Source organism: Oncorhynchus mykiss, chromosome 19 (assembly GCF_013265735.2).
Source record: "Oncorhynchus mykiss isolate Arlee chromosome 19, USDA_OmykA_1.1, whole genome shotgun sequence".
Taxonomy (NCBI): domain Eukaryota; kingdom Metazoa; phylum Chordata; class Actinopteri; order Salmoniformes; family Salmonidae; genus Oncorhynchus; species Oncorhynchus mykiss.
Genome location: NC_048583.1, coordinates 32,058,193 through 32,079,021, shown reverse-complemented (window position 1 = coordinate 32,079,021; position 20,829 = coordinate 32,058,193). Strand labels below are relative to the sequence as shown.

At 41.6% G+C, this 20,829-nt stretch overlaps 2 protein-coding genes across 8 annotated transcripts in view; both read left to right on the top strand.

Moving 5' to 3' along the window:
• Positions 1-1,466: 1,466 nt before the first annotated feature.
• On the top strand, positions 1,467-14,524 carry lgals3b (lectin, galactoside binding soluble 3b). 5 transcript variants are annotated; one of them, XM_021573933.2, is made up of 6 exons: positions 1,467-1,605; positions 11,952-11,962; positions 12,105-12,446; positions 12,645-12,733; positions 13,614-13,782; positions 14,050-14,524. In XM_021573933.2, the coding sequence occupies exons 1-6, from the start codon at positions 1,563-1,565 to the stop codon at positions 14,206-14,208; spliced, it is 813 nt and encodes a 270-aa protein (XP_021429608.2). In that variant the 5' UTR covers positions 1,467-1,562; the 3' UTR covers positions 14,209-14,524. The 5 variants fall into 5 exon arrangements, with proteins under 5 accessions (XP_021429608.2, XP_021429610.2, XP_021429611.2 ...); XM_021573935.2 differs by lacking the exon at positions 1,467-1,605 and adding an exon at positions 9,992-10,097; XM_021573936.2 differs by lacking the exon at positions 1,467-1,605 and adding an exon at positions 10,012-10,097 and having other exon boundaries at positions 11,895-11,962.
• Positions 14,525-16,446: 1,922 nt separating this feature from the next.
• The window catches only part of fbxo34 (F-box protein 34), a 49,390-nt gene continuing 45,007 nt past the window's right edge, over positions 16,447-20,829 (top strand). Inside the window, exon 1 of one of the 3 annotated variants that reach the window (XM_021573930.2) lies at positions 16,447-16,746. The gene's annotated coding sequence lies outside the window, so the exon portion shown is untranslated. Of the gene's footprint in view, positions 16,747-16,909; positions 17,012-17,802; positions 17,847-20,829 lie in introns of those variants that run through there. The other 2 variants (XM_021573932.2, XM_021573931.2) reach the window with 2 other exon arrangements.

Genomic DNA, 20,829 nt, shown 5'->3' with positions numbered 1-20,829 from the left:
GGTGAAGCATGGTGGTGGCAGAATCATGCTGTGGGGATGTTTTTCAGCGGCAGGGACTGTGAGACTAGTTATGATCAAGGGAAAGATGAACGGAGCAAACCTGCTCCAGAGCGCTCAGGACCTCAGACTGGGGCAAAGGTTCATCTTCCAACTGGACAATGACCCTAAGCACACAGCCAAGACAACAAAGTAGTGGCTTCGGGAGAAGTCTCTTTAATGTCCTTGAGGAGCCCAGCCAGAGCCCAGACTTGAACCCGATCGAACATCTCTGGAGAGACCTGAAAATAGCTTTGCAGCGACACTCCCCATCCTACCCGACAGAGCTTGAGAGGAACTTTATAGAAGAATGGGAGAAACTCCCCAAATACAGATGTGCCAAGCTTGTAGCATCATACCCAATAAGTATTGAGGCTGTAACCGCTGCCAACGGTGCTTTAACAAAGTACTGAGTAAAGGGTCTGAATACTTACTGTATATAAATGTTATATTTCCGTTTTTTTTACTGTTTTTGCTTTGTCATTATGGGGTAATGTGTGTAGATTGAGCAGGGTAAAAAACGATTTAATCAATTTTAGAATAAGGCTGTAATGTAACAAAATGTGGAAAAAGTCAAGGGGCCTTGTCACGACTTCCGCCAAAGTCGGTCGGTCCCTCTCATTTTTCATTGGTTTTGTCTTGTCTTCCTTCACACCTGGTTCCAATCCCATCAATTACACGTTGTGTATTTAACTTTCAGTTTCCCCTCATGTCTTTGTCGGTGATTGAGTGTTATGTGCAAGTTATGTCCTGGGTTGCGACGGGTTTTGGACCCACTTTTATTATTTTGGTTTTCGGAGTTTTGTGAGCATTTATTAAACGACTCCGTTTATACCAAGTTCGTTCTCCTGCGCCCGACTTCCCTGCCACCAACACGCACCCATTACATGACTGAATACCTTCCGAATGCACTGTATGCACTTGAATGGCGAATGGGAACTGCGCTTCAATTACCAGTTGAGAAATACAAATAGAAGCTCTTTTTAATCGTGGCTATTCAAACTGTTTTTAACATGTGATTTCATTTAGAGTTGTTGCGCAATGATTGGGCTTATTAAAGCACGTTTCACTCCAGCAGCAAACTAACAGCAGCTCTTTTGCTGTCTGACAGATTTTCCGCTTAAACCAGGCTTTGTATCTGTATGTTGTGCGTGTGTGATAAATAAGAATCATAACGACTAACGAAAATACATATGGGCAAATTTAATTCTACTAAATTATGCAAATTAACCCGTAGACCGATAAGCATGACCGGTCAAATGCCTTTACATCTACTGGTATTTCCATCAATGAATAAGCTAAAAGCGTTATTACAGTGGGATTTGTTTCTTCTCATGGACAATTGGCCGTGGCAATTGTTTTTTCTTTAAAAAAAAATATATTGGCCAGAAGCCAGCTATTACCGGCTATTGGAAACCCTGCACTATTGTCACTATGTGTAGACTATATTGACCTGTGGAATAGTAAGCGCGCTGAAAAGCGTAGTGCACAAGGGAAGAACCAAAACACCTTGATAGGGAACGCGCATGCAAACAGATGAGGACATTATTGTAAAACCTGCAAAATGGGGTAAGTAAAAAAAGGTGCGGGAGCTAGGCTATTGGTAGCTCTGGCTCAACACTGGTTACATTCCCAGACATGTTGTGGGTTCTTAAACCATTCTGGGTAAATCAACCTTTTTATTGAATTTGGTTTTATCTGAATCATATGACAGTTATTTCTAGGGTGTGTAATTGAAGAGTTTGCCAGAGAAAATGTGACTGGGGTAAGGAAGAAACAAGTCCCAGACAGGTCATTGGATAGTCGGTGTGTGGGTATCCTTACAATCATATCAGCCATCAAAGCATAACACTGTTATGATTGTGTGTGTGTGAGTGAGATACGTGCATGTGTGTTCCTGCACGTATGCGTGTGTCTGTGCACCTAGCTACAGTATGAGTAGCCTACCTTGTGGAAATTGCTGCTAAAGTAGGAGCACAACGCCAGAGATGGAAACTCGTGTCTGACACTCAGACTTAAGTCGCACTTAAGTCGCAAAGAAAATGACTTGCGACTTGTGATCAATTGACTTGAGACTCGTGAACAGTGCAAGTCAGTACTGGGATAAGTTTTTGTTGTGCATTCTGTCAGATAACATGTAACAGGCGGCGATGTAACACAGAGAAAGTAGCTTAGTACAGAGGGCTGAAAAGCGTTCTGGAACGACTGCGTTCCGCCAAAAATATGCAGACAAGTACGTATCTATTTCAATGGGAGGATAGTGGCTACTCATATTTGCACTTTGTCCTTATTTGATTGAGTGGACATTGTGTATGCTATTGCTATATAGATCGGAACATTACAACGCAAGCAAATGTTAACTTTGTGAAGACAAGAAAAAGTTTGCTATTGTTTATCATAGTATGTGAAATCATGTCATATTTAAATAATATTACGTAAATTATATAATTATGACAGTGTCTGGCAACTAACTTGTCCAAAAAAGAATGTAGGAAATGTCTATTTTTTTAAGCGGACATGGTTTCACATTGACTTGACCTAGTGAAGCGTCTTAGTAAACATAAAGAACAACTATTACGTTTTTTTAAACAATTGTCCAGACTGAGGCTTGAGTTTACGAATTGACGGTTTATTAACCCAACTTTACACAGGCTACTGTTTGGCCGTAGCCCACGCCAAATAAATGGATACCCCACAAACCAACCGACACAGTGTTTCGATTTCCAGAGCGCAACTTTTCAGGCTTGGGTGAGATTGGTGCAGGTGAAGAGGCTTGACTTCACTGCTGCCTCTGTGCAGCCCGCACATTTCACGAATTAAGATTGTGGCTAGTGACATGATTGAGTACAACATAGCATTCAGAACAAAGGATCGGTGCTACCTCATGATAGGGGTGCCGTGTCTGCACTCTTGTCCATCGTATGAAAGGACGCTTTGACCAGTGTTGCGAAAACTAACGTTATGAGATGAGGCATGTACAGTTGAAGTCGGAAGTTTACATACACTTAGGTTGGAGTCATTCAAACTTGTTTTTCAACCACTCCACAAATTTTTTGTTAACAAACTATAGTTTTGGCAAGTCTGTTAGGACATCTACTTTGCGCATGACACAAATATTTCCAACAATTGTTTACAGACAGATTATTTAACTTATAATTCACTGTATCACAATTCCAGTGGGTCAGAGATTTACATACACTAAGTTGACTGTGCCTTTAAACAGCTTGGACAATTCCAGAAAATTATGTCATGGCTTTAGAAGCTTCTGATAGACTAATTGACATCATTTGAGTCAATTGGAGGTGTACCTGTGGATGTATTTCAAGTCCTACCTTCAAACTCAGTGCCTCTTTGCTTGACATCATGTGAAAATCAAAAGAAATCAGCCAAGAGCTCAAAAAAAAATGTAGACCTCCACAAGTCTGCTTCATCCTTGGGAGCAATTTCCAAACATGTTCTGTCTCCTAGAGATGTATGTACTTTGGTGCAAAAAGTGCAAATCAATCCCAGAACAGCAGCAAAGGACCTTGTGAAGATGCTGGAGGAAACCGGTACAAAAGTATCTATATCCACAGTAAAACGAGTCATATCGACATAACCTGAAAGGCCTCTCAGCAAGGAAGAAGCCACTGCTCCAAAACCGCCATAAAAAGCCAGACTACGGTTTGCAACTGCACATGGGGACAAAGATCACACTTTTTGGAGAAATGTCCTCTGGTCTGATGAAACAAAAATAGAACTGTTTGGCCATAATGACCATTGTTATGTTTGGAGGAAAAAGGGGGAGGCTTGCAAGCTGAAGAACACCATCCCAACCGTGAAGCACCACGGTGGCAGCATCATGTTGTGGGGGTGCTTCGCTGCAGGAGGGACTGGTGCACTTCACAAAATAGATGGCATCATGAGGCAGGACAATTATGTGGATATATTGAAGCAACATCTCAAGACATCAGTCAGGAAGTTAAAAGCTTGGTTGCAAATGGGTCTTCCAAATGGACAATGACCCCAAGCATACTTCCAAAGTTGTGGCAAAATGGCTTAAGGACAACAAAGTCAAGGTATTGGAGTGTCCATCACATAACCCTGACCTCAATCCCGAAGAAAGATTGTGGGCAGAACTGAAAAGACGTGTGCGAGCAAGGAGGCCTACAAACCTGACTCAGTTACACCAGCTCTGTCAGGATGAATGGGCCAAAATTCACCCAACTTATTGTGGGAAGCTTGTGGAAGGCTACCTGAAACGTTTGACCCAAGTTAAACAATTTAAAGGCAATGCCACCATTTGTGTCCTTGTACTTCCATCTTAAGTCAGCAACAACTATCCATCATGTTGTTCATCTGCAGGTTCACTGAATTCTGCTAAGCAAAGGTGGCCAGCGCAGGGACAGAAGGACAGAGCAGCATTGACTCATTCTTGACCACCACAGGTGTCCAAGTGTACAGCCAGGGCCACCCCATGCAGAAGACCATAAGAGGCTATACTCTAAGACCTGATCATTTCCTGCAACCTGCCTATGTCCTTCGTGGACAACCCTCACTTTAGGAATTTCATGTCAGTGGCGCCTGCATGACTTAAGACTGAACAAAGAGGCTACAATCAAAAGTGCCCTAGAGAAGACAGAATCAGTGTCTGTCACTAGATATATGGACTGACAGCACCATGAGGGGCTTCATGGGAGTAATGGCCATGCAAGAGAGAAACTCAGACGGGAGTCAGTTCTGTTGAGCTGTGATAGATTCACAGGGTCACACACTGGGGAAAGGATCAGTGATACATTTGAAGTAATGTGATAATTTTGGCATAAAACATCAATTATATCATATGTGATAATGCTGTAAATATGAAAAAGGCCTTCACAGTTTGTTTCCCCAAAGCAAGCAATGAATGATGATGTGGATAATCCCAGCCTATGGGAAGAATTTGGTGAAGAGTACATTACTGATGCTGAAGCCATTCAAACCAACTGCAGGCAGCAGTGCTTACAGTGCTTTGCCCCGTTCATTACAACTGGTGATTAGAGATGGACTAAAGGAAACAAAAATCATAAACAGTGTGATGGCTAAGGTAACTAAACTTTGCAGCTTACTACATACTACCTGTGGTCTGAAAGAAGCATTTGAAGCTGAGTTCGGAGCCAATCGTAATATCCCTGCTGCTGTGTCGACCAGATGGAATTCCATCCTCCGGATTGTTAAAGCAGTCACCAATCTGAATTAACAAAGAGTCAATACTCTACTTGAGGCACAAGGACATAATGAGCTCTGCTTATCACCAAGGGAATGGAGCCAGCTATTGGAGCTAGTGGACATTTTGGACCCTTTTGACCAGGCCTCCAACCTTACTCAGGTGGAGAAAGTGGTGACACTCAGTGCTGCCCTTCCTTGTGTACTGACACTCAACTATCATCTGCAAAGTATACTGAGCACAAGTCGTCACCTAGTCAGTCTAGTAAAAGCACTGCAGCGGTCACTCAAACGCCGATTCCAGGGGCTGTTTGTGAATGTCAGAACTGAGCACTCGGATGACAGGCAACAAAACCTCCATTTGGTGACAATGTAATACATAATGGCTGCACTGCTGGACCCATCTTTCTGCCTGTTCTGGCTTGATCATGATGTCTTCATACCACATGAAGATAAAGCTGAATTTAAGGAGAGTCTGATTGGTAGGTACAATGCATTGCAACATGCAACATTTTCTATGTCACTTTTTTTTAATGTAGAATGTATACTGTTATATTCTTGATCATATACATAATTTAAAAAAAAAAATTCAGACCTTGTTTGGCTGAGGCACGGAAAGTCACCGTTAAGGATAACAGTAGTGGTGAAGAAGAAGAACAACCACCTGCCAAACCCTCCAGAATGTTCTCTGGCTACCGCAACAAGATCCGCAAGAAGAAAGGAGACAAAGTAATGTCAGAGCAGAGATTATTCGCTACATTCAAGTATCTTCTGATGAAAATGAAGTTGATTGCTTAGATTTTTGGAGAATCCATGCATAAGACTTTCCAAGGCTCAAGCAGGTAGTAATGACCGGTTTGGCCTGCCACCAGTGCCCCAGTGGAGAGAGAGTTTTGTCATGGAGGCCTCATCATGCACCCTCATAATGCCAGGCTCAGTGCAAGAACACTGACAAACTTGATCTTTCTGAAATGTAACCTGTCTGCAACAGAAATGTTCTCTTTGCTACTTGTGACAGGAAATTGTATTTCTGTTACGTGTCCAGGTCAGTAAGTATATTTTAGGGATAAAGGTCATTACGTTTGATATATAGGACACTTTATTAGTGCAATTATTGAACAGCAGTTGTCAGTCATTTTGGTTGTCGTTCTGTCACACCCTGATCTGTTTCACCTGTCCTTGTGATTGTCTCCACCCCCTCCAGGTGTCGCTTATTTTCCCCAGTGTATTTATCCCTGTGTTTCCTGTCTCTCTGTGCCAGTTTGTCTTGTATGTTTGTCAAGTCAACCAGTGTGGATTTCCCTGTACTCCTTTTTCTCTTCACTAGTCCTCCCGGTTTTGACCGTTGCCTGTTTTCTGGACTCCATTCCCGCCTGTCTGACCAATCTTTCTGCACTGACCTAGAGCCTGCCTACCCTTCGGTACCTACTGGACTCTGATCTGGTTTGACCTTTTGCCTGTACACAACCATTCTCTTGCTTACCACTTTTTGGATTAATAAACATGTAAGACTCCAACCATCTGCCTCCTGTGTCTGCACCTGGGTCTTGCCTTGTGCCCTTGTAACGTTCATACTTGTCATTAATCTTCTATCACCTACAGATTTTCTGTTTGTGTGACAGAATGAAGTGAAATATAGACAATGTTTGCAAAAAAATTCATATCTGGTACAATTTGTTTTATTAATGTAAACTGTACCTTTTTTAAAGGAAATATATTTTGATTTAAATAGTGCCTGATGTTCTTTCATACATGTATGGACTAATGAACAAGGGTGTCTCTTCAAATAATTGACAAGGTTTATAGACCTAACCCACAGCAGGCAGAAAGCCCTTGCCAAAATGGACTTTAGACTGAACTTAGACTTAACTTGAACTCTATGTGCTGGAGAGGATGCGAAATAGCAAACAACTGTAAGAATGAATTAAATCAAATGTATTTATATAGCTGATATCTCAAAGTGCTGTACAGAAACCCAGCCTAAAACCCCAAACAGCAAGCAATGCAGGTGTAGAAGCACGGTGGCTAGGCAAAACTCCCTAGAAAGGCCGAAACCTAGAGAGGAACCAGGCTATGAGGGGTGGCCAGTCCTCTTCTGGCTGTGCCACAGCAGCACGGCCAGGTGGACTGGGGACAGCAAGGAGTCATCATGTCAGATGGTCCTAGGGCTCAGGTCCTCAGAGAGAGAGAAAGAAAGAGAGAATTAGAGAGAGCATACTTAAATTCACACAGGACACCGGATAGGACAGGAGAAGTACTCCAGATATAACAAACTGACCCTAGCCCCCCGACACAAACTACTGCAGCATAAATACTGGAGGTTGAGACAGGAGGGGTCAGGAGACACTGTGGCCCCATCTGATGACACCCCCGGATAGGGCCAAACAGGAAGGATATAACCCCACCCACTTTGCCAAAGCACAGCCCCCACACCACTAGAGGGATATCTTCAACCACCAACTTACCATCCTGAGACAAGGCCGAGTATAGCCCACAAAGATCTCCGCCACGGCACAACCCAAAGCGGGGCGCCAACCCAGACAGGAAGGTCACATCAGTGACTCAACCGACTCAAGTGACGCACCCCTCCTAGGGACGGTATGAAAGAGCCCTAGTAAGCCAGTAACTCAGCCCCTGTAATAGGGTTAGAGGCAGAGAATCCCAGTGGAAAGAGGGGAACCGGCCAGGCAGAGACAGCAAGGGCAGTTCGTTGCTCCAGAGCCTTTCCGTTCACCTTCACACTCCTGGGCCAGACTACACTCAATCATATGACCCACTGAAGAGCTGAGTCTTCAGTAAAGACTTAAAGGTTGAGACCGAGTTTGCGTCTCTCACATGGGTAGGCAGACCCTTCCATAAAAATGGAGCTCTAAAGGAGAAAGCCCTGCCTCCAGCTGTTTGCTTAGAAATTCTAGGGACAATTAGGAGGCCTGCGTCTTGTGACCGTAGCGTACGTGTAGGTATGTACGGCAGGACCAAATCAGAGAGATGGGTAGGAGCAAGCCCATGTAATGCTTTGTAGGTTAGCAGTAAAACCTTGAAATCAGCCCTTGCCTTGACAGGAAGCCAGTGTAGGGACAGTGTGAGACTCTTTTACCCATTTCAGACAGAAGTATGTTACTTGCAGAAAAATATATATGTTTATATGACCCCCTTTCAAACAGCCTCTTATTTACCACTTATTGCAAGTAGACCCCTTTTATACATATCAGTGGGTGACTGGCAAATTGAGAGAGGTGGGTGGTGGTGTTAAACCATGGGGGCTGTGTGCAGTTCAAATTAGTGAGGTGTTAAACAACGGAAGTGTTAATGAATTTACCTGCAAAAAAGCTGAGAACTATTCCCACAGACCTGAAACCTGTTTTGGTTACAGGGTCTGAAAATGCAGCAATCATGACTTTCAGATATACGAAAAAAGCTGGTATCAAAATGCAGGCATGTTAATATAGCGGGATTTTGGTGTGTGTTATGAAAGGGGTTTTTGAAACTCCTATCAGATCAGTGGGTATTCATTTAAAACTTCAAAGAATATGGTTATATGTGGGTACAGTATGTGTTAGTTTTGCCTGCCACTCCTACACTGAGAAGAACAGCATGGTGGATGGTGGAGGGTGGGGTCCTGCATCATACAGCGTTTAATTAATCACCGGGCTCATTCTTAAAAGTAATATGTGAAGGGGGAACAAAATGTCAGACAAATCCTGGTTCTTGTTCCATCTTTGTTCCCTTGTGTTCTATTAATTCGGTTTATGATGTTGAGGATTGGTTTGAATTAAACCTGCCCATTCTCACAGGCTTGTTGTTGTTCATTGGTGATGCCTTGATAATGGTAAGGGATTAGCTGTAGATGGGTATAAACGTCACACCTAGTAACAAACAAAGATTCTATATATCACAATGCTAACAAACCTCACCCTGTATCCATGGTAAACACAGAACAGATCTGTCACTCGGAGTGGGTTGTTGTTTGACTTCTACAAACAAGGGAGACATTAGAAAAGTCTGCTTGACAACATTCCTGCACCCACACCCACAAGGCATAGAAACTGACCGTATTTTCCCCCACCTACTGTATGCATTAGACTTTTGTGGTTGGGGCTGTCTGCAAACAGACCCTCCCAGAGGTGTAAAACATGTGTACACAGAAACTTTCCATGGAAACGATTCCCTCATAACTAAAAAGTGAACAGATAACTGTAAGAATCTCACATTACCATTATTTGATAGTTGTACAGTGCAACTTGTACTATAAAAACATCATTCTCAAATCAACACATGCAAGCCTGTGTCATGTTGTTGTACATACTTTTCATGCAGGTGGGAAAGTTGCTTCGTAGGGCAGGGATCATCAACTAGTTTCAGCCTCGGGACTATTTTTTTCTTGAGAGGATGGTCGGGGTCAGAACTTAACTACAAATTATTTGTAGACTGCAAATTGGCTACAAGAAGCCCAAACAGATATATAATATTTGACTAAAACATAAACATTTCAAACCTATACGTTCACATATATCTCTATATTATGCGTGGGAATACTTTGGAACAGATTTCGAAAATTAAAATCACTTGGAGCTGATTTGCTGGTATTTTTACAGTCTTTTATAAACAGCAATAAAAATAAAGAAATAAAACATTACATTTTTTTGCACAGAAAACTTGTGGGGCCTCATAAAATCACCCACGGTCCAAATACGGCGCGCGGACCGCCATTTGGGGAACCCTGCATTAGGGTGTGATCTCCCATATAGAGATTAGGGAAATAAAGGCATGGCCTTGGGGGAAAACCTGTATGAATACGCCCTGACACGCAGCCTCTCCAATTCTAGTATATGTCTGCCATATGAAGGGAGCAGCGTGGTGACATCAAAGCACAACAGGTAGGTCTAGGAATTCAGTGTTCATATGTCAGTTCCTTGTACTCTAGCATGGAGATATTCATCAGCATTGATATACTGATTTCTCCTGAGGACTGAGTTTGGAAAACACTGTTTAAGAGTGGTAGGTACGGGACCAAAATGGCTTAGAAATTTAGCCTCAAGATTCAATGTTGATGTGGCACTTGACCCACTATGCTATTTTCTTTGCACATATGTCATAATGCTGAGTCTACCTTTTTTAATCAGTGGCAATGCGAAATGGTATAACAAATGGTGGTTAGAGAGGTTTTAACAGACACTTGCCATTCATGTGTTGTGATCCCTAACTTTCCATGAGACACTGAACATTCCACTAAACTCTTAGCAGTTCTGACTGAATGATTGTTAATCTGTCAACATCCTGTTGCTCTGTTTCATGTGCATGTTTTTCTATTGCAGTTCTTGTCTTCACACTGTTTTCAGTCTGATTATGTAACGGTGACAGCCTGTTAGGACTCTTAAGTAGAGTTGAGACTTCCCTTCTCTCATCCTCATCGTAATTGTTAGGCTACGCTGTACACGCAGAATCCAGAAAGTAGGCTAATCTTGAAGTGTATATTGACATGAATACCTTGGCTGGTTTACTTTTGAAATTAATTTAATGTGTGCAGGGGGTGTTATGGCTTTGTCTGCTGAAATAAACATGGCACCTCATTTCAAATAAAATTGTATTTGTCACATGTGCTGAATACAACTGGTGTAGACCTTACAGTGAGGCTTACTTACAAGCCTCACTGTAATGCGAATAGTCTGGGTAACCAAATTTCCAGACTCAAAGTAGGTCTGGTCTGACATGTGTGGGGTGAGGATAGGATGGGTCTTGGGTTGCAAAATGCTGGTAACCTTCCTAAAAATCCATGGTTTGAGAAGTCTTGGTTGGTGACTTCCCAGATGTCATGCTTATTGATATAATTCCAGGAGTCTTCCAACCAGGATTTCTGAAGTGGTGGGGAAAAAAGAGAAATTGGGGGAAGTTACTGGAATTTAGCAACCCTAGGTTGTCCCCGTTTGATATGGTCTGACATGACAACATTCTTACAATGCTGTACAGAAAGCGGTACTCTTATCAGTAATGTATACACAGTACACAAGACATTATGAATGCCTTCCTAATAGTTGCACAGCTTTTGCCCTTAGAACAGCATCAAATTGTTGGGGGTATGGACTCTACAAGGAGTTGCAAGTGTTCCACAGGGATGCTTCCCACAGTTGTCAAGTTGGCTGGGTGTCCTTTGGGTGGTGGAACATTGATACATGGGAAACTGAGTGTGGAAAAACCCAGCAGCGTTGTAGTGCTTGACACTCAAACTGGTGTGCCTGGCAGCTACTGTACCCCATTCAAAAGCACAAATATTTTCTTGCCCATTTGTTTGTGTGCCATTCAGAGGGCAATCTTTTTTTTTTTTTTAGAGTGAAGCAGCTTTAATATAGCAGATTGTGGCTTCTATCAATGTAATTGTCTGCATTTCTAAACCCCCATATTATTTTTTATAGATGTATAATCCTTGTCTCATGACTTAAATCCTCATTTAGCCTGTCTACCTCCCCTTCATTTACACGGAAGTGACTATAACAGGTGACATCAATAAGGATCATAGCTTTCACCTAGTCAGTTTATCATGCAACTCTTTTGTACACAGTGTATCTGTCATAGCTCTGTGAGAAGACTGGTATGGTTCCAAAGATTAAGTTAGGTGGTGGACAAAGTTTAAGGCTAAAGTTTAATGTAAACTAACATTTAAGTGTACTTTCTCTCAGGACCTGCGGTTGCAGTATTTGAAACATACAATTCACATTTCTCACCCTCTTTTTCAGATAAAATGAATGTAAGTAGTTTTCTTAATTCTGTCATTTGTTTAGTGCAGGAATATCCATACATCTTAAATAAATCAGGGAGGCATCTTGAAACATTAAATGTGTGCACATCACAATCCTCTCATCCCCCTTCTTCCCCTTGCTCCCCTGTAGCTGTCAGATGCTCTGGGTGGTGGACCGGGCTGTCCAGGCCAGAACAACCAGCAGGGTGGTGGGGGCGTGTGGCCTGGTGGACAACCCAACCAACCAACATGGCCAGGACAGCCTGGTGTTCAACCGGCTTGGCCTGGTCAGCAGCAACCAGGCCAGCCCACCCCCATGTGGCCTGGACAACAACCAAACCCTTCCCAACCCTCATGGCCGGGGCAACAACATGGAGGTGGAGTACAGCCCAGCCAGCCAACCTGTCCCGGACAACCAGGGGGAGGACCGCCCAGCCAGCCAACATGGCCAGGGCAGCCTAGCCAACCTACTGCTCCTCAACATCATTCACTGGTAAAGGAAGACGTTTAATCCTGAAGATATTGGTTATGATGATTTTGAAAAACAAAGAACAAGGTTCTTATGGTTCATTATTGCTATGGCAGACAGCGATCAAGACCTCTACTCTGATATTTGTGTAAGCCTGTCTGAATGAAATGGCAGTTTTTATAGTTTATTTTTCTTAACAGACCCATTTTATTTCCCCAACAGAAAGTGCCATATGTTCAGAACCTGCCAAACGGATGCTATGACGAGATGGTCATCACCATTATCGGGACAATTAACCACAATGCCAAAATGTCAGTTTTCACATCAAAATATAGTTATAATTTAGGTGACTTGTGAACATCTCCATTGCAGTCATTTCCACATTATGATTCTGAATGTTACTACTATCTCAGTCATGTAGCCAATTATAGGTACTTGATTGGCATACCACCTTGACATGTTGCCTGCAAACCTCTTCTACTGTAGCCTGGGTACCAGTCTGTCGGTGTAATGTTTGATATGACAAGATGTCTGGCATGACAAGGGGTTAAAATGATGGCACAAACCAATTTTGAACCAGGCTACGCACAAGCTAAGGATCAAATATGGTTGATCTTTTTTTTTTGTCAGAATGTGACTCATAAGTATCGTGATGTAAAAAGAGACTAATGGGAGGATTTGCATAGATAATCAAGGTTGGCAGACAGTAGCCTAATCCCAACAGAGCATCTTGACACATTATTTATAGTTCTCAACTGATTGCATTTTCAGTCATGTAATGACAGTGGGTGAGGTATGAACAAATTATATGAATTCAATGCCAGATAATACCTACCACAAATCACTAAAGTCAAGAGCACTAACTACGGCCACAGTCTCAGAGCCCATACATCACCATGGAAACATCTGAGTGCTGATGAGATGGCTTGCACAACATGCATTCCTCATAAAACATAATGCTGTTGTCTGACTTAGACAAATGCGTTTAACTAGTGTCTATCACAAAATCCTTGCTTCATGTTATTTGCCTGGTCACAGATCTGATTGAGCGCTAAACTCCGTTGGTCATTGTCAAGCCAAACTAAATTGTTTGACATTATAGCACAGACTGGCACATAAGCTACCATGCTCTTATTTTAATGTAAATGTCAGGATAATCTTGACTAATGTAATGTTACTATCTCCTTTTAGGTTCACATTGAACCTGACCAAAGGGAATGACATTGCCATGCACATTAACCCTCGCTTTGATGACCATGGCAAGAAAATTATTGTGAGGAACAGTCTGATTGGCAATAAATGGGGCAAAGAGGAGAGAGGACACAACCACTTCCCCTTCACTCAGGGCCAGCCCTTTGAGGTGAGGGATCTACATTCCTGTTCACTTCATGTCAACCAATCAGTTCTGAAACTATGATGGTCAGGGTCATTGAAAATTAGTTGTGCACTATATAGGGAATAGGGTGCCATTTTGGACAGACTTGGACACCCCTATATTAATTAGATTTTTTTTCAGTTGTCATTTTAGGTTTATTTATGAATGTTGTATGATCAGTATAGTGACATTAATTTCATATCAACAGTCTTTGATTTTGCATAATGAGTTTGTGGTCCTGTGTTTTTCCAGATGAAAATCATGTGCACTAACAATGAGTTCAGGGTGGCAGTGAATAGCTCGCACCTCCTGGAGTTCAAACACCGCATCCGTGACCTCGACTCAATCAAACACCTGGGTATCTACAATGACGTCACCCTCACGTCTGTGGAGATCAATGACTTTATCTAGCAGGTTTGGTTCCAGCCATAGAAATAGAATGACTAGCATGGCCTAGCCTCAAGTTATTTATGATTCCAAAGACTTCCCTTAATTGTCTATAAACAGAAAAGTACAGTAGCTTGACTCCAGCTTTAATTAAGCCACTAGGACTGTCACATTCGGTACTAGGCCGGTCTGTTCTGTTAAAATATATTTTGATAAGTGAAATTCGTACATGGCCAATTCATACTTTGATCTTCAAGTAATTTGTGTAAGCTGGTAATGTATAGACTGCATGCAATAAATGTGGTGTTGGCAGATTTTTCTCCATGTAAAGACAATACATGAGTTGTCTTGAGTGATTGTATAATGCATCCCACTAGGTGGCAGAGTTGATATGTAAATGAGAACCACAAGAAGTCTAGTATTTGGATAGGCTGGGTAAAAACTAATTGTAGCCTACCTGTACACAGTGGAACTTAAACACCTAGGCTATTACTTTACATTAGTCGATGACGCACTGTCAGTCAAATCCTTAACCCTGCAAACATGAGCAAGTTTCTAGACTTTGCTTGTTGGTCATGTAGGATTTCTATAGTTTCTCCATGAGTGGTGATTTATCTTCAGCACTTAATGTTTACTTGGAATAAAGGGTCTTTGAGCAATATTGTTGATGATCATCTCAAGTGAAGCACTGACTTTACAGAAGGAGCATGTTGACTAAATCAACACTGCATCTTTTCACTAGCCACTAAACAAAATATGCTATTTACACCACTGACATTTCTGCTTTGATGAATTTATTTCAGTTCTCTATTTACAGACTACGGAGTGCTTCTGCTGGTGTCTATCACTAGCGTTTCTCATGTTTAGTGATGTGTTGTCACAATGTGGCATAACTTGTAAAACACTCCTGAAACTCTCACAATGGCTTTTAATTTGTATTCAAACATTACAGCCCCTGCTACCCTCCACCCCACGGCAATGAACCCCTTGTGCTGTTAAGATCTCTTAAGACGAGACTGGCAAGATGCATTTAGACATGACACATCATTGGGACTTTGCCCTGCCACTGTTTCTGGCATGCCTCTGGCTCTTGTCCATAATCTACCAGCCCGACCACATCTAACTACCCCCCCCCCCAACAACTGACAGTGTCAAGTAGACAGGGGCAAATGGGTGTGTTGACTGTGAAGGCAGTCATAGCAGCACTAACTGCAACTGAGTGGCTCATATCTCAAGGAGAGGGTGTGGCCAGTCTGATGTGGAGCAAATGTTTACAGTATGACGTGTACAATAATACACAGCTCCATGGTACCTTAAGTTGATGTACACTTGAGATACACACACACATTTTAAAAATGCTTCATTGACCAAGGTACTCGCAGGCACACTGATCTGTATGGCTAGGCTACACACAATGAAAATGGGTTACCCTCACAGGAAGCTAGTCTCGAGTTCAAAGCTTGTATGTCTTTTAAGATAAGATGGCACCTTGCCTCCGGTATATGATTCAATAATGAGTATAAAGATTGATTTAAAGCTACTGGAGGGGAAACAAAACATGGACTGATCACATTCCTCTCTACAGTAGGCTACCAGAGGAAGCTGGCACAAGTAATACATCCCAAATGGAACCCAGTTCCCCATATTAGTGCACTACTTTTGGACTTCAGAGTCCTATTGGCCCTTGTCAAAAGTAGTGCACTATAAAGAGACTAGGGTGCCATTAAGGGACACAAAGACACCTTAGTATCCTGAAGTCAGGTCACTGATACATTTTTTCATGATGGAAACTATGAACAGTCTCGATGGAAACTGAAAACAGATTATTTATTAAATTACTCTAATGCCCATGTGTAAACTGCTGTGAACTTCATAAAGGTTGGAACTTTAAATTGCTCTTATCGTTTTTGCACCTGCTTTATGGAATGGCTTGATATGGATTTCAGGACCTATAATTTTGGCTCAACTAATCTATTTTAAAAGTCTTGTCTCATTTGTTTCCTCAAGTGGGCCTAGGCCTATTCCCAAAATGTAAATGACCAATAAAAGTGATCAATATTTGTTCAACTTTTCATGAAAGATTACTGCATGTTCAATGGAAAGAAGTGTAGTAGGACGATCAACCAACGTGAGTTCGAGGTGCAACCAAAAAGTGCTGACTCACCATGTGTTTTCAATGGATAAGTATAATTGTGTCTGTAATTTGCTTATGCATGAATTTCCGTATGTTCTTTGATCTTTTTGCGCGCGCATGATGGTTTTGCGGACGCGTTGAATAAGCAAGCCAAGCACGTCAGAACGCTGCGTGGACGTCCTCCACCAGTAGTTTTGTAGTAGTGACTGGCTAGCTATCCAGTAACTGTGATTAACGACGTTAGCACCAATACGGCCGAAAGGAGAACGATTTGACTCATTTATTTCATAGTTATTAAGACCGTATGGATACGGTTATAATTTCTTGTAAGGATTCTGTTGAGCCGTGAAGACGGCGCTGCTTTGCCCCCCAAGTGCTCCTAGCAAGGGGATTGGAGACCTTTCATTTCCGAGTTTTCGCAGCAGCAGGTCAGCTTGAACCTTTGCTTTGGTACTCTAACTATGGCTAGAATAGGTAGCTAACTACATGGATGAATAAAACAAATATATAGCTAATATTGTTCAACTGAGTTGACACATTGCTGTGCGCGTCACTAGCTAAAATATCTCGTCAAGTTGCCTCGCTAAATTAGAATTTGTGTAGCTAACGTTAGCTAGCTATTAACAGTGCTCACGTTCGTTACTTACTAGTCGAGGTTGGTGGCGTGGAAGACTGCTCTGCATTTCACTTTAGGTAATTGGTTAGCTAAATATTTGTCCACACAACGTAAACTAGCTAACGTTATGGACTTGTTTTTTACGGAATAGGCATTACCATTAGTTTCTCACCATGGCATAGGTAGTTAACTGCTACACCCTTGATTCAAGGCTTGGCTGTGATGTTGTGTTTCTGTACATTGGTGCAAAAGGCCTTTTTCAATTGGAGCAACCGTTGTTATAAACGTTGACATCTCGTTTTGCTTAAATTTAACGAACTAATTTATAGCTATCATTAACTAGTTAGCTATATATCAATCACCTTGGTAACTTCCACCTTGTTTTGGCAATACGTTAGCAAGCTAACAGCTAGCTAGCTAACGTTAGTAAGTTTCGGCACAGGCAGCACAACAAGCTCAAACATGTATTAGCCAATTCGAACGATGGTAACACTTCGTTTTGTAAACATGAACGTGGCATTGTGTGAAAATATCTTAATTTGCTGTTGTGTCGCGGTGTTGCTAAATAGCCAAACAGCTAATTTCCTAAGTTATTAATTTATTGACATGAGTAATACTAATCAATGGGATAACATACACATTTGCCTACTTTAGAATGATATGTCGATAACCACGCTTGTATTGTATCATTATTTGCAAGTGTGTCATTTCGCCAACTTGTATCATGTGTGGAAAAATGTAACGGTAGCAAAGTTGTAACTTGACATTTGAAGACATTCAATGCGATTTGCAAACATGCAACTCGATTTGAGGATGAATATACCCTTTTCCAGTACTAACGTCACGCACAGATGCGGACGACGCTTGGCTGCAGTAAGATCGCCATCTGCGCCCATTCAACACAGCCTAGATGTACGTTATTACTATTAAACAAAATCACTTTCTGGGGTTCTCATACGCTTACAATTATGTTTTGATTCTTGCTTTTAACAGTCGCTAAGATTATAGTTGGTTGTGATCTTTGTAAAATAACTATTTTGGATGCAGCAATTGTTAGCTAGAATGCTAACGCGCATTGATATAGGCTGTAGCAAACGCTAGCCAAATAGCCATTTTACTGGTAGTTAAAAAAAAAGTATAATGCAGTTGATTTGCGATGATGAAACAAACATTATATTAAGCATGACATTCATACAAGCCTTGAAATCCAATTATAATCCAAAAGTAGTGTGAAATGCACTCAAAACCATTTTAGCGTTCTATAACTCCCCTTGTTCTGCCACCAACTTCCGCGCATCGCAGTCCTGCGCAATGTTTGTAAAAACACAGAAAGAGGTCTATGCAACTCATTAATAACTAAACTTGCGAATCTTCTAAATGATACATGTTGCCCATGTCGTACATGCTTGCTCAGAGTTTTGACACGAATGAGAGGTCTAACAATTTTTTTTGTAGTTTGAAATTCACTGAAATTCACTGAGGGACCTTACAGATAATTGTTTGTGTGGGGTGCAGAGATGAGGTAGTCATTTAAAAACTCATAATAAACACTATTGCACACAGTCCATGCAATTTATGTAAGGCAGTGTTTCTTTTTTCCCCCTTAAACATAGAAGGCAAATAATTTATCCCAAACCAAATATAAGTGTTGATATTAGTTATTACTTCAACATTAGTGTGTTTGATCAATTTCTAATACATTTAACACTTTTTCTGGTAGCTGTCTAAGACCCCCTTTCTATGTGTTTGACCAGAAATCAAAGCCTTTGCTTATTTCACATTTTTTAGGATGGGAAATGGTAGGAAAATGTATGCCGTAATTTCTCAAATGTACTTTTAGCTTTCATTTGACACCCAATTTGACATGTTCTTATGAACCTCACATGTTGGTGCTCAAATGGGTCCTTTTACTTGGAAATGTCCATATTTAATATTAGTGAAGAACTTTCGATAACGGTTGTGCTTTAAAGTGCATCACTTCCCATTTTAAACTGTGAGTCTTAAAATGACAATCTTTTGAAGAAGTAAACAGCTGCTTGTTGTGAAGTGCTAAAGGTTATGTTACACATGATTAGTCCTATACACTTGTTTGTCCTGCAAATACGCTTTTAGCACAAACTTTGTACTTAGGCCTGGACTGTGATTTAACAAGTCAATTGTCTGAGAGGTTTTAAAGGGTATGTTTTTGCCATGTGGGATGTTCAGTGTCACAGCAGTGTTTTGCTAATTTGTACAGAGTGTAGTTACAAGATTTTCCTACAGTGCAGTACTCAAAATGGGTTGGATAATAAAGTCCAATAAGCCAATTGGCAAAAAGCATTTTCTTGAACAAAGTCACCGTGAGTTCTTGTTGTTGTACAGTGATGCTGAAATCTTCCTATTTCTACCTATTCTCATGCTACTGTCTGTGACTTGTAACTGTTTATGATTTAATTATTCCTTCTGTCGTTTGTGGTTTGGGATGAGGATGTAGGCTTAGTGCCTGATTATTGAGCGAGTTCAGTGGTTAATTGTACAGCCAGAGAAGGCTTTGGCACTTCCAGGGAATTGAAGCAGATGTTTCAGGGTGGATGTTGTCTCCATCAATTTCAATATTGTACAGCAACTCCATAACCTCAACTACTGTAAAACATTCGGAAAAAGACACAATAACGATCTTCAGCTTTGCGCAGTAGATCACCTGCTAGGTGTCGACCAACGGTGGCAATTCAACATGTAGAATAGTTGGGAAATTAACAGAAAATGAGGGCAGCTGTTCTGTGGTCAGAGGTGATAGGACAGCCACCCGCTGCTTTTAACCGTTCATCGGCAGTCTGTTTGGCCTTTTAGTCAGTCAACCCATCAGAAGAACCCATTAGCCTAACTGTCCAACATCAATCATCTCACATGTTAGGCCTATAGGCCCAAATGTGTGCAAATGCGCAATGATTTATGCTTTAAAGGGACGCTGACCTTAATGGTTTGGCCTTGTTTTTTTTCTTGCTCATTAAGTGCTTGCGGCCATGACTGAAGCCAAACGTGAGTTGTCTTGGGGGTGTGGTTTGATGTGAGTGTGTCTTTGCCATTCAATCACAACAAACCAAGGGCAGTACAGTTGTGAGTAGTAACAGCGAGGTAAGCAAAGCTAGCCTAGCTTTTGTAGAGAAGTTTAGGACTTCTTCTGTCCTGACTCACCATATCAAGATGGTACATTTAATTCAGTTCAATGTGTTGGCTAAAGCCTGCGCTGACCTGTATTTAGCCAAGCTGACAGCAGCTAGCTAGTATAGCTTGTGCATAGCTGCAGCCGGCTAGCCTAACTAGAGGATTTCTTTGAAATCCCAGTTATGCCAAAATTGCAAGAACCAGTGTCTGAAATGTTAACATTTTACCGTAGAAACAGTAACAACTGCAAGTTGAATGCCCTGTCTTCAGTCAGCTGTCCTACAAAGCCAATATTCTATAGCTAACTGGCTAGGTTATGTCTCCTATTAGATATTTTCCAGGTGATAAATCCCAGAACTACTAATCTCCCTACAGGTGTAGGCTACATGTGGACATTGCACAAACATCGCCCAGTTTGAGTGTCAATGTGCTTATTGGCAAACAATCAATGGGTGTGTTTGTTACATACAAAGCATTTTCTGCTGTAATTATCACATTGATGTGCTTATAAACGCCTACGACTTTACCTAGCAAATCAAAATAAGTTGTGTAGAGTACAACTTCAGCTGTCTAACCAGAACTATTATGGCATTATACATCTATGGTCGGTCTAAGGATTTGGCTGTCAAACCAGTAACCACACAATGACACTTGTAGCTCTCTGGGTAAAGTTGTCTTCAATTCTCCAGTGGGTGTGCATGAAGTCCCTTCCATCTATTACAGGTTATGGACCGGTGCAGTCAGTTGTCAG

Excerpts from the sequence above, each read along its gene's own strand:
- lgals3b (XM_021573933.2), top strand. The coding sequence starts at position 1,563 with ATGCAAACAGATGAGGACATTATTGTAAAACCTGCAAAATGGG. Across the intron at positions 12,447-12,644 it reads CTCCTCAACATCATTCACTG|AAAGTGCCATATGTTCAGAA; the intron begins GTAAAGGAAGAC and ends TTTCCCCAACAG. Across the intron at positions 12,734-13,613 it reads ATTAACCACAATGCCAAAAT|GTTCACATTGAACCTGACCA; the intron begins GTCAGTTTTCAC and ends ATCTCCTTTTAG.